This window comes from Haematobia irritans, chromosome 4 (assembly GCF_050003625.1).
Source record: "Haematobia irritans isolate KBUSLIRL chromosome 4, ASM5000362v1, whole genome shotgun sequence".
In the NCBI taxonomy this organism is placed as follows: Eukaryota; Metazoa; Arthropoda; class Insecta; order Diptera; family Muscidae; genus Haematobia; species Haematobia irritans.
In genome coordinates this window covers 88,629,335-88,642,058 of record NC_134400.1, presented here as the reverse complement: position 1 = coordinate 88,642,058, position 12,724 = coordinate 88,629,335, and the positions used below count along the sequence as shown (strand labels likewise).

The window sequence follows — 12,724 nt, the reverse complement described above, 5'->3', positions numbered from 1 at the left end:
TGGTAGTACTCCTTCGGTCTTGCCTCAAAATAGGCCTCAGTTTCGGCGATCACCTCTTCATTGCAGCCAAATTTTTTCCCTGCGAGCATCCTTTTGAGGAAAAAGTCGCTGGGGGCCAGATCTGGAGAATACGGTGGGTGGGGAAGCAATTCGAAGCCCAATTCATGAATTTTTGCCATCGTTCTCAATGACTTGTGGCACGGTGCGTTGTCTTGGTGGAACAACACTTTTTTCTTCTACATATGGGGCCGTTTTGCCGAGATTTAGACCTTCAAACGCTCCAATAACGCCATATAATAGTCACTGTTTATGGTTTTTCCCTTCTCAAGATAATCGATAAAAATTATTCCATGCGCATCCCAAAAAACCGAGGCCATTACTTTGCCAGCGGACTTTTGAGTCTTTCCACGCTTCGGAGACGGTTCACCGGAGTGTAGTGATGGAGCCATGTTTCATCCATTGTCACATATCGACGGAAAAACTCGGGTGTATTACGAGTTAACAGCTGCAAACACCGCTCAGAATCATCAACACGTTCGTGTTTTTGGTCAAATGTGAGCTCGCGCGGCACCCATTTTGCACAGAGCTTCCGCATATCCAAATATTGATGAATGATATGACCAACACGTTCCTTTGATATCTTTAAAGCCTAAGCTATCTCGATCAATTTCATTTTACGGTCATTCAAAATCATTTTGTGGATTTTTTTGATGTTTTCGTCGGTAACCACATCTTTCGGGCGTCCACATCGTTCACCGTCCTCCGTGCTCATTTCACCATGCTTGAATTTTGCATACCAATCAATTATTGTTAATTTCCCTGGGTCAGAGTCCGGAAACTCATTATCAAGCCAAGTTTTTGCTTCCACCGTATTTTTCCCTTCAGAAAATAGTATTTTATCAAAACACGAAATTCCTTTTTTCCATTTTTTTCACAATATCAAAAGTTGCTTCACAAAAGACGCTCTATCTCACAAACTAATTGACTTAAGGACGTTAAATTTTGACACGAATCATTTGAAGGTTAGTACTATATAAAAATAATATGCATTTAATACTAGCGACGCCATCTATGTGTCAGATCGGGGACTTATCAGCCAATCTGTTAGTTGAAATTTTGCACAGGGAGTAGAATTAGCATTGTAGCTATGCGTGCCAAATTTGGTTGACATCGGTTCAGATTTAGATATAGCTCCTGTTTACGCAGTAAACAAATGGATGGCAATCCTGCCAATCCAAGTCATAACGATCTCATATGTTTCTTGTTTCTTCGTTCTACCTTGCCAACAAGCGACAACAGCAAAATGGTGAAGGAGGGGCAGTTGTAGAGAAATCGTCATCAAGACCACAGCACATTTTGAAGAAGCATGCCAGATAAGAATAAAAAGCTAAGAATTAAATGATCAATTTGAGTATTGCACAAGTATTATTGTTAAAAGAATAGAACCATTTATTGTGAATTTGAAGTGACATACAAAATTTATAGTTATAAATGAATTTATGTGAATAAATACGATTTAATATGAAGTTATAAAGAAACGGAAAATCAAGTGTATTTATTCTCAAGAAGGCTCAATTTATATTGGTTTTCTAACTCGTTAAAACTGCTCCTATATATAGCTTTCGCCCGATTTACACTCATATGACCACAGTGGCCAATTTTTTGCTCCGATTTAGTTGAAATTTTGCACAGGGAGTAGAATTAGCATCGTAGCTATGCGTGCCAAATTTGGTTGAAATCGGTTCTGATTTTGATATAGCTCCCATATATATGTTTTTCCGATTTCGACAAATATGGTCAAAATACCAACATTTTCCTTGTAAAATCGCCACTGCTTAGTCGAAAAGTTGTAAAAATGACTCTAATTTTCCTAAACTTCAAATACATATATATCGAGCAATAAATCATAAATAAACTTTTGCAAAGTTTCCTTAAAATTGCTTCAGATTTAAATGTTTCCCATATTTTTTTACTAACATTGTGTTCCACCCTAGTGCATTAGCTGACTTAAATTTTGAGTCTATAGATTTTGTAGAAGTCTATCAAATTCTGTCCAGATCGAGTGATATGTAAATGTATGTATTTGGGACAAACCTTTATATATAGCCCCCAACACATTTGACGGATGTGATTATGGTATCGAAAATTTAGATCTACAATGTGGTGCAGGGTATAATATAGCGGCCCCGCCCGACTTTAGACTTTCCTTACTTGTTTTGTTTATATTTGTAGGTATTGAAATTGTAAAAGGTGGACAAAATTGCTAGGCAGCAACTTCAAAGTGAAAGGTACTAGAAGAAAAAAAAATGTGTTTTAATATGTCAAGGCCAGTCGATGCTGTTGATTCTAAATAAATATATTTAATATATTAATAAAACATGTCTTTTATTGAAGAACAAATTGCGTATATAAATACATAAAATTGTATTTAAAAACGAAGGTAAGAAATTCTACATCTGAAGTAAAAAGTTTACCACAAATATGAAAGATTTGTCCAAATGAATGGAAAAGGTATATAAAATCATTCCATATACGAATTCAATTCAGTTAAATTTTTTCATTCTATAGTATAGTGGTAGGAAAATATAGGAAAATGTTAACTAATATATGGAATGCATTCTACCTAATTTCTACTAAAATCACATCGTTCAAACAAATAAAAATGTCTTTGGCGCTATACGAAGTTCAACTTTCTTCACAATGAGTTCATTTTAACTTAAAGAAGGGGTCACTTTTTTTCTGGGTGTAGGATCAATAAAATTTAAATTAGGATACCGATCTCATTTATGGAATTCTCATTCTTTTTTTACGATATATCAATAAAGCTGTTCACATACAAACAAATGACAGTTTAAAACTCCAAATAAATACAGATACTTCAAATTAGGTAAATACGTTTTCCTAATTAAAAACTTAAAATGCTCAATATAAGTCTTAGCTGATATACGAAACGTTGTTATCTTAAATTTAAAGATTCCATATTTCACTTAATTTAAGGATTTCTTTAACTCAAAAATATTTTTCTTTACTTTAAAGAATATGCACTTTTGTTCAAAGACATACGATTTTAACAAAGGACGAAAATTCTCAAACTTCGTGCCGTAAATTTAATAAAAAAAATCTTTCTTTAATTAAAATTTCATTATTCTAAAGAAATTTGTCCTTAATATTGTGTAAATTGAGCATTCGTAAATTTAGGTTGCGTAATATTTAATTTGTCCTTAATATTGTGTAAATTGCGCATCCTTAAATTTAGGTTGCATAATATTTAAATATTTTTCCAATGTACACAACGGGGTGAAGTACATATTATAATATTCCCCGAATTTCGAAATGTGACTGATCATCTTCACATTTGGAGATCCTTCATAGATATATCCCTTTACTTCTGCAAAGTCTAATACAGTTAAATTTTGCAGAAATTTATGAATATCTCGTAATAAAGGGTGATACGGTCAAAATTTGGTCAAGGGAAAACGCGTGTAAATCGGTGAAATCGTTTATTTAAAAAATCAAATTAAATTTCTTTTTCAAGTTCAATTAGTATAAAATTCAGGAAAAATATTCAGTTAGGCTTTCGCTTTTCCAAATCCGAATTGCCGGGCTTCACGCTTGACACCTGCCATCAGATTTTGTACAGCCACCTTGTCCACCTTCTTCGCCGCAGAAAGCCAGTTTGCCTTGAACAGCTGCTCGTCCTTAGCAGTTTTTTTTTGGTCTTCTTTAGGTTCCGCTTGACAATAGCCCAGTATTTCTCAATTGAGCGGAGCTCTGGCGTGTTGGGTGGGTTCTTGTCCTTGGGAACCACCTGCACGTTGTTGGTGGCGTACCACTCCATGGCCTTTTTACCGTAATGGCAAGATGCCAAATCCGGCCAAAACAGTACGGAACAACCGAAACACACTTTCACGTCAAACACTCTTTCACGTAAATTTCTTGGTTGACAGTCCCGGAAGCTATGAAAATGCTGCTTTTCAAGCCACAGGTACAGATGGCTTGCCAAACCAGATATTTCTTTGCGAACTTTGACAGTTTTATGTGCTTGAAAATATCTGCTACCTTTCCCCTTCCTTTTGCCGTATAAAACTCCTGTCCCGGAAGCTGCTTGTAGTCGGCTTTGACGTTTCGTCGTCCATTACCACGCAGTCAAACTTCGTCAGCATCGTCGTGTACATCCTCCGGGATCGCGCTTTGGCCGTCGTATTTTGTTTATCATCGCGATTTGGAGTCACTACCTTCTTGTAAGTCGATAGTCCGGCTCGTTTTTTGGCTTGATGCACGGTTGTAGACGATACACCCAGCTTATTTGCGGCATTTCGGAGAGAGAGGTTAGGTTTTCGCTTGAAACTACCGGCAACTCTCTTTGTCGTCTCAGCGGCTTCCGGTTTTCGATTTCCCCCCGATCCAGACTTCCTGGCTGTCGACAAACGTTCCCCAAACACTTTAATTACATTTGTAACTGTTGATTTGGCAACTTTTAGCGATTTTGCCAGCTTTGCGTGCGAGTAGCTCGGATTTTCGCGATGCGCGAGCAAAATTTTGATACGCTGCTCTTCTTGCTTGGACGGCATTTTGACAACTGAAGAGTGAATTCCAAAATCAAAATAGGAGCAACATTCTACACACACACCTTCAAAATGAGGGCTGTTCAGGTTTTTTAAATGCAAAATTGAAAGAAATACGTCAAGTTTATATTGACCAAATTTTGACCGTATCACCCTTTAATTATTATTTCTTAATCTTTTGCAACTCATGCGACTACATAGAAAAAAAATTTTTTCTGATTCAATCACGAAATTAATTGATCCAATTAATTTTTTAATTGAAATGTCTTCAATCACAGAAATGATAGTATCAATTAAAAAATTAATTGAAGGTCAATTAAAAAAATTAATTGAAGGTCAATTAAAAAATTAATTGATCCAATTAAAAAATTAATTGATACTATTAATTTTTGTGATTGATTTTTGTTTCAATTAAAATATTTGTTGAATCAATTAAGTTTTTAATTGAATATTTTTTAAAACTTAATTAAAGTTTTAATTGGAAAAATGTTCTTTTAATTTTTTTCCGTGTACTTATGATGAACTAAATTGAAGTTCAAAGCTGGTCACATATTACGAGTTAAAATATTTGCGTAATTTTAAAGATTACGCAACCTAAATTTTAGCATGCGCAATTTACTAAATATTAAGATAAAGTTTAAATTTTTGTCCGGCAGTTTCATTTTGGGCGTTAATTTATTAAAGAAATCTTCCCTAAATTAATACTTGTTTAAAGCACTTTGTGCCGTACAGAAAGTTTAAAAACCCCCATACCTTCTTTTTCATATGAACAAATATTTGCCTATAAAAGCTGTCCGTGTTTCTTATGCCCGTTGTAAACTTTGAGATTTTCAATTTAGGTATTAATTCGAACCCATCAAAACATTGAATATAAATGATTTCATTGATAGATTTTGTTCTTCAATTGTTTATTGTTATTTCATATCATTCAACTTATAACTAAAAAAATAAATTTAATTGAAACCGGTTTGTTGAATTTGGACAATACATTCGTTACTATTTTTATTCTTGATTGGTGGTGGGGCTGGTTTTATCGTCAAGACACTATCAGACGATATGATTGAAACGACATCCTTGGGGTCGAAACCTTTTGGCAAAGTGTATTTGCGTATAAAGTGTCTTTGGATAGATCCATGCTCGTCCTCTCGCTCCACATGTTTACCTTCAATAACTACATTCCGGTCTACGGTTTTTACTATCAATTCGTTGGGCTTGAACTGTGAAGCATTCATGCACACTTGGAAGCCATTTTTATCCACTGTTGATATCAATTCGAAATTCTCTGACTTTCCATCTTTGCTCCTGTATCTTGATATCAGATATGGACATTAACGCCTACGTGGTTGTAATACTATTGTACGTTGATGTCGAGGACGAGATTGGAATATATCAATGGGATGAACCCCAAGCCCAAACGGTTCCTCCAAAAATTCCTCCACTTCCTTGAGAGCATCAAATGAACACAGTTGGTATTTAGCGATTATAAGTCCTACCAAAACTGCATTTTGTATGCAATGTTGCCAGTATTGGGGATTTTCCCCACATCGGGGATATTTTTTCGTGGATGGGGACAAAATTTTTGAGTTGGGGACTTGGGGATTTGGTGGGGAATTTCCACAATTTTTGGGATTTTTGTGGGGAATTCTGGTCAGTATAACAAATCAGGTTTTGAGTTATAAATTTATAACAAACATATATAATATAGTTCATATCGGGGTAACAACGCCTTTTGATCGATAACCCAATTATTCACATGTTATTCTTTTATTTAGAAGATGATTTGCATAAGACACAAATTCGATGACTCTTTATACCAATAATTAATTCTGATGAGGGATTGTATCAGATAATATTTTGAGCAGGGCTGTGGAGTCGAGTCAATTTTGCTCGACTCCGGCTCCAACTCCAGCATTTCTTATTAACCTCGACTCTGACTCCGGAGTCGACTCCAGGTGGTGTACCTAAATCTCATTTTATACCATTTTGCCTTATGTGTTTATATGTCCTAAAGAAACCTAATTTTAAATTTTGATACGACTCGACGACAAATCTCAGCATTTTAGGAATGTAAAGAACTCTACATTTTAATGTCAGGCCAATAAATTAAAATACGACACATGACTATATAGAGACCACATCAAAATATGGGTAAATAACAACAATCTCCAGAATATGTATTTATAAAAACAAAATATTTCAAAAAATAATTAGGCTCCCAGAAGTTTAAGAATTAAAATCCTGGTGTTAATCTATATAGGCATTTTATAAAAAATAAATCTATATAAAAAACAGAAAATGTCGGGCTAATCAGATAGAAAGTTTAGATGTTAAACAAATTTAATGTGTCGGATATAGAAAACAAACATAAACTGCCAAAAAGTAGGACGGGCGGAATTTTAAATAACCACTACCATACAACAAATGACAGGAAAAGCTGGACAGTTACGAATATTGTTTCTATAGAAATAAAATGGTGAATCATCGATTTATAAATGGTCTATCAGCTATGGACATTAGAGGCCATTAATTTAATGTAAAGAATTTCGAGTGGCTTTGATGAAACAAACATTCTCCCAAAATACCGGCTCAGATGGCACGTTGGCAGAGGTTCAATTTAAAATTACAGCTTTCAAGGACATCTACATATACATAATCTGGGCCGACGGTAAATTTCCGCATACTGTTATGGATCTCAAATAATTCTAAATTCAAAATTTTGACAAATATTATAAAAATTTTAGACTGGGAAAAACTTATTAAAACAATTCGGAAGATAGGTTTATATGTTGGTGCTATATCACAAAATTGTCCGGTATGACCCATCTTCGAACTCGACATGCCTGCCAAAAAATTTAGAACGTTAGGTTCTACTGCTATATTGCCTTATCAAGAGTACATATATGGTCAAAAATTTATATTTTAATATGTTACAAATGGACAATACAATTGATCAATTCAGCCCATATTCTAGTAAAACCTACTTTTTATATCACCGTAAAATTTCACCAATATAAATACACTTTGAATGGCCTGAAATCCATTACTTCGTTTTTCGTTGTTCGATAGGATAGGAAGTGTTTTTCAAAGTTTGTTTCGCCGGAGTCGAGCAAAATTTCTACGACTCCAGCAAAATCTCAGACTCTGACTTCACAGCCCTGATTTTGAACACCCGTCTCATGTTTTGGATTTTGAAATCGTAATCTTATTGTAACTCGCAAACTGGTATAACAAAAATTGCATATTTTTAGACGGATTTTTTACAGCAGAGCCTTTTCCTTTTTCAAACAAACTTGCCAAAAACTGTATTGCGGATTTTTGTGGGGAATTTTAAATTAAATTGGGGATGAAAGCGTCTTATTTTGCGGACAAGAGCCCGGCAGCACTGTTCATCTATTATTGTTTCTGGAATATTTTTTGTTAAAGAGCGACAAATATTATGATGGGTTGCCACTAATCGCCGTATGGATGCGTACCGAGAAATTAAATAATTATAAAATAAAATAAAAAGCAAAAAGCAATTCTTAACAATAACCGAAATGTTTCCGTGCATTTCTTTAGTTTTAAAGCAAAAGTTTTTTATTTGATTTTGTATCAGTGTTGCACATTTTTTTTCATTTTCGGCAATAAAGTGGTAAGACCATAAAATGTTAATTCATTTGTATACACTTTTTCCCAAACTAAATTCTCATGTACCCCAAAGATAATTGAGAAGAAGATGCAGTCTTGTCATAGCAAAGCTGAAGCACCAGAGGACTCTGCCAACAAAACATCATAAAGTTTGCGTCGACGTGTCTCTCAAATGTACTGCCGTTTGCGTCGGAAAATATCATAACATTTGTGTTTTTCATAAATTTCTGAATAAAAACCCGCAAAAGCAATACCAAAATGATTGTAGAAAATTAAAATAAAACGTATGTGTATTTTAAAGCAAATATTCATTATGGTTTTATGTGAATAATGCCGATTTAAATTTATTCCTGGGCAGAGCTGCTTTGGAAAAAATTGACAAATAAAATAATTTTTTTCTCATAGCCCTCTACACCTTGACATGTGTTTTCTCTTTATAAGAGCACAATGCTTAATCTTGTTATACTCAATTATCTTTGTGTACCCATTCACACTGATAAGCAATATGAGCGCGTATGGCAGTGTTGCCAGGTTAGGGGTTTCCCCCCAAATTTTGGGGATTTTTTTACGTTTAGGGGGATTTTTACAGGTAACATTTATTTGGGGGGATTTTTGGGGGTAAAAACATATCTTGGACCTAATAAAGTGGAGCAATTATCAAGCAAATTCGGAACAATTTTGGCATGAATTATGAGAAAAAAGAAGCGGGAAGTCAACAAGAAGGTCCTAAATACTAGCAAGAATGCAATAGCTTTATTTCCGTTATCTTTTTCAAAATCTTCTGTTGAAAGGGCATTTTTAATATTTGACACAAAAATAATCGTATTTGAACTTAGCAGCTGAAAGCATTTTAAGAGCCTGCTTTTTAAATTGATATACATATAGGGATGAAATTTTAAACAAACGAAAATCTCTCTTGTTATAAAGTATTTTCTTAAAGAGCAAATTTAATTTTTATTTACTTCAAAGAAAATTTGTTTTAGCATCAAAAGAAAACTTAGTTGTCCAAAATTCCGTTTCCCAGAAAAGAAAAATCTTTTTTCAGTATATACACTGTTAGAAAAATATGTTTTTCATATGTTCCGTTATAAATAAAATGTTTTTTGGGCACAATTTTTAAACACAATATACTTAAGTGCAAACATGTAATGTTCCTAAACTAACACTAAATGTTTGGGACACATATGTTAATATGTTAGAATATATTATGTTTGGGGCATGAATGTTTCATAAAAATAATATTTGTGAATGTAAACATATATACATTTACAAATTTGTTGTGATATTTTATTCAGAGAGCGACAGAGAGAGAGTATAGAGAAAGAAATAGAGATGGAAACTGGGAGGGTTGACGAAAGATATCAACATAACACAGCGAGAGAATCAAAAGAGAGCAATTTCTGTGAAACCGCTTGTATGCTGTTTCGGAAAACTGTTTTATGATAAGGCCAAAAATTTGATATGCTTAAGTCTAAATATTATTTGATTTGAACACACACAATTTGTTTCTTGGTTCGTTAAAAGAAATCGGAACGTACGAGGAGTAAGTCAAAATAGTCAGGCAAAGGAAATTAAAAAAACGGTGGAAAATATACAAAAGTTACAAAGGAATCTTCATAAAAAAAACGAAAGGACACTATACTCTTTGTAGAGTTGGGACAGTAAAATGAAAAAAGGAGGAAAAAGTGAAAAATTAAACAGTAAAATGTATAAAAACAATGTTTAGTTCCTCTTTATTAATACGTAGTCCAAGAGGAGTTGACGGATACCTTCAAATATAAAATCGGGCATTAAGTTCGAGTTTTGCAGCTAAAACAATTGAAAAAGTTTAGTTTCTTCAAAATGAATTATTAAAGAAAAGTAAAAGGCAAAACAGGATCATTTTAGAGCGATAATGCCAACTTAATACCGGCCTTAAAGGTAAAAATGAAATTAAGTACAAAACACGATACGTTTCAAATGCATTTAAAATGCTAGTAAAAAAACTGTTCACGCCTAAATAAATTTATGTGTATATTATAAAATTATTTATGTATGTTTATACTCGACTACACGTTCTTCTTTTGTTAGAGTTTTTGAATTCCTTCCAAAATTTTATACCAAAAACAGTTTTTTGTTACAAAATTGTTATTTTTGCAATAAAAAAATAATATTTTATCCAAAAGCTCAGTCCATTTTGTTTATATCAAGCACTGTTTCTGGTTGTAAATCTTTAGTAACCCACATTTCGAAGTTTCATTACAAAAATTTTATATAAATGTGTAAATTGTGTTCGGTCGGAGCAGGGATTGAACTCACGACCCTTTGCATGCGAGGCAGACATGCTAAGCACTGCTCAACGTGGCCAACAAATGTATGTTTCTGTTAAATAATGTAATGTTTGCATGGACTCGTGGGCGCTGCCAACTATGCTATATAAATGTAACTTATAACGATAATTGTCGTCTGTGACTATAACAGCTACGTAGCCCAGGGGATAGTGTGTTTGCTTATAAACTGTATGGTCCTCGGTTCGATTCTCCGTCCAGGCGAAAGGTAAAATTTATAAAATTGAATAATTTCTTCAACATTATTTGTATTACAGAAAAAGGTGCCAAGAACTAAAAAATTTCGTGGAAGTGAAAATTATGTGAGGGAATGAGCACAATCTCCTTTGGGGAAAATTCTTCCAAGCATATAATATTTTTGGGCTCAAAATGCTTCCAAACATATAATATGTTCACATAAAACAAACATATTAATATTTCGGCAGTATCCAATAATATGTTTGGAACATATGTTAGAGAAGCAATTTTTTTTGAGGGTGTTTATTTGTGTTAAATTTAATTTTTAAAGTGTATCACTACAGGATTTTTTCACGAAATTTTGGGACTCCTTTTTGTACCTTTTACATTCTTAATTTTATTGGGGGTTTTTGAAAAAAACCTAGATCAATTTAGGTTTTTTTTCATAAGATTTGGGGGGAAGAATCAAAAACACCTGGCAACACTGGCGTATGGCTGAAGATAAGAGAGTGAAATTGGTGTTGAAACAAATCAACAACAAACTGAGCATAAGCAAATCCGCATGTACTGAATTCTAAAGAATATTGGAATATATACACAAAAAGAGAAATATTAATAGAGAACTCTTGAAATTTACATCATAACACACACACACACTGTTAAGCGCATGGTAAAGAAAAATAGAGAAGGAGCCACAACTGACTCAACGGTTCTGGAATACTCTTCGAAAATATAAAAACCATATAAAAGGCAAGTGAGATTGGTGCAACGGCAACAGTTCAAACATATATCGAAGCGAGTAAATAAATATTTAGTTGTGGAGGCAGTGTCTGGCCGCTAAAAAGTTAAACCGATTTTTTTTTATTCGAATGAAAAAATCACCATGTCGAGTTTGCCATATTTGATAAGTCTTTTGGGTGAATTAGATCACGAAACTCCATATTACGGGCACGATTTTGGTTTGGGCCTTTCGCCATATTTGATTCAAAAACCTACTTGTGTGTTACCTCTGAATGTGCTTAGAAGATTAAGCGACCACCAATCAGTTCTACGAGCTGAAAAGGACCATGGAGTTGTGTCGCCGGTGGGAAAAGATGGCTTCCAAGTTTGTTTGGATGTGACACAATTCAAGCCCAATGAGTTAACCGTGAAAGTAGTCGACAACTGTGTCATTGTCGAGGGTAAACATGAGGAACGTGAGGACCAACACGGTTACATACAACGTCATTTCGTTCGTCGCTATGTTCTACCCAAAGATTACGACGCCGAAAAAGTAGCATCCACACTTTCATCTGATGGAGTTCTAACCGTTAGTGTCCCAAAGCCTCAAATAAAGGATAAGTCCAATGAGCGTTTCATTCAAATCCAGCATACTGGGCCTGCCCATTTGCATGTGAAGCAAAATACGGAAGAAAAGTCGGCAGACACTAATGGTACAAAAGCCGATGAGAAGAAATAAAAAGTATTACTCAGGTCTCTTAATATAGAATTAATGAATTATTTTAAGTTTTTCTTTTTTATACTAAGCATTAGATGATGGAACTCATTTTCCTTCACACCATTATTTTATAGAGGTTATACTTATTCCAATGCATTTGAAATGTACTTTTAATTTGGTTACGTGTCCATACATACATATATCACATTTGTCATTAATACGCCTTTAAATAAACCATAAAATGTAAAAATTCCGATTGCTATTTTTTGGGTGGGAAGCAATTTTTCAGAATCTACTTTGGGTACACATAATCTTATTGGTGCCAGAGATGATTTGTATCAAACTTTTTACGGTTTGCGACTGTCGCAAAGTTGTAAACGTCACAAACACATCGTAAACGTAGAAAAAGTATCAAACGTCGCAAACTCAAAATACTTCAGTCCCTTCAGCTAGTCAGGGAATGATATCCAAGATGATGGTATATGCGAAAAGTTTCAATTCTCAGGAATGTTCATAAAATTATTAACGAGTTTAAAAAAGTTAAGAATAGAGTGATTTCAATTGGAAACTCCAAGCCAAACTTATGAACT

At 34.0% G+C, this 12,724-nt stretch overlaps 1 protein-coding gene and 1 pseudogene across 1 annotated transcript; one reads left to right on the top strand and one right to left on the bottom strand.

Annotated features, from left to right (window-relative positions):
* Positions 1–5,443: 5,443 nt before the first annotated feature.
* On the bottom strand, positions 5,444–7,244 carry LOC142235650 (heat shock protein 27-like; annotated as a pseudogene).
* A 4,119-nt stretch (positions 7,245–11,363) lies between these two features.
* LOC142234561 (heat shock protein 23-like) lies at positions 11,364–12,384 on the top strand. Its single transcript, XM_075305726.1, has one exon. It carries the CDS (start codon positions 11,580–11,582, stop codon positions 12,153–12,155), a length of 576 nt encoding a protein of 191 aa, XP_075161841.1. The 5' UTR covers positions 11,364–11,579; the 3' UTR covers positions 12,156–12,384.
* The last annotated feature ends 340 nt before the right edge of the window (positions 12,385–12,724 follow it).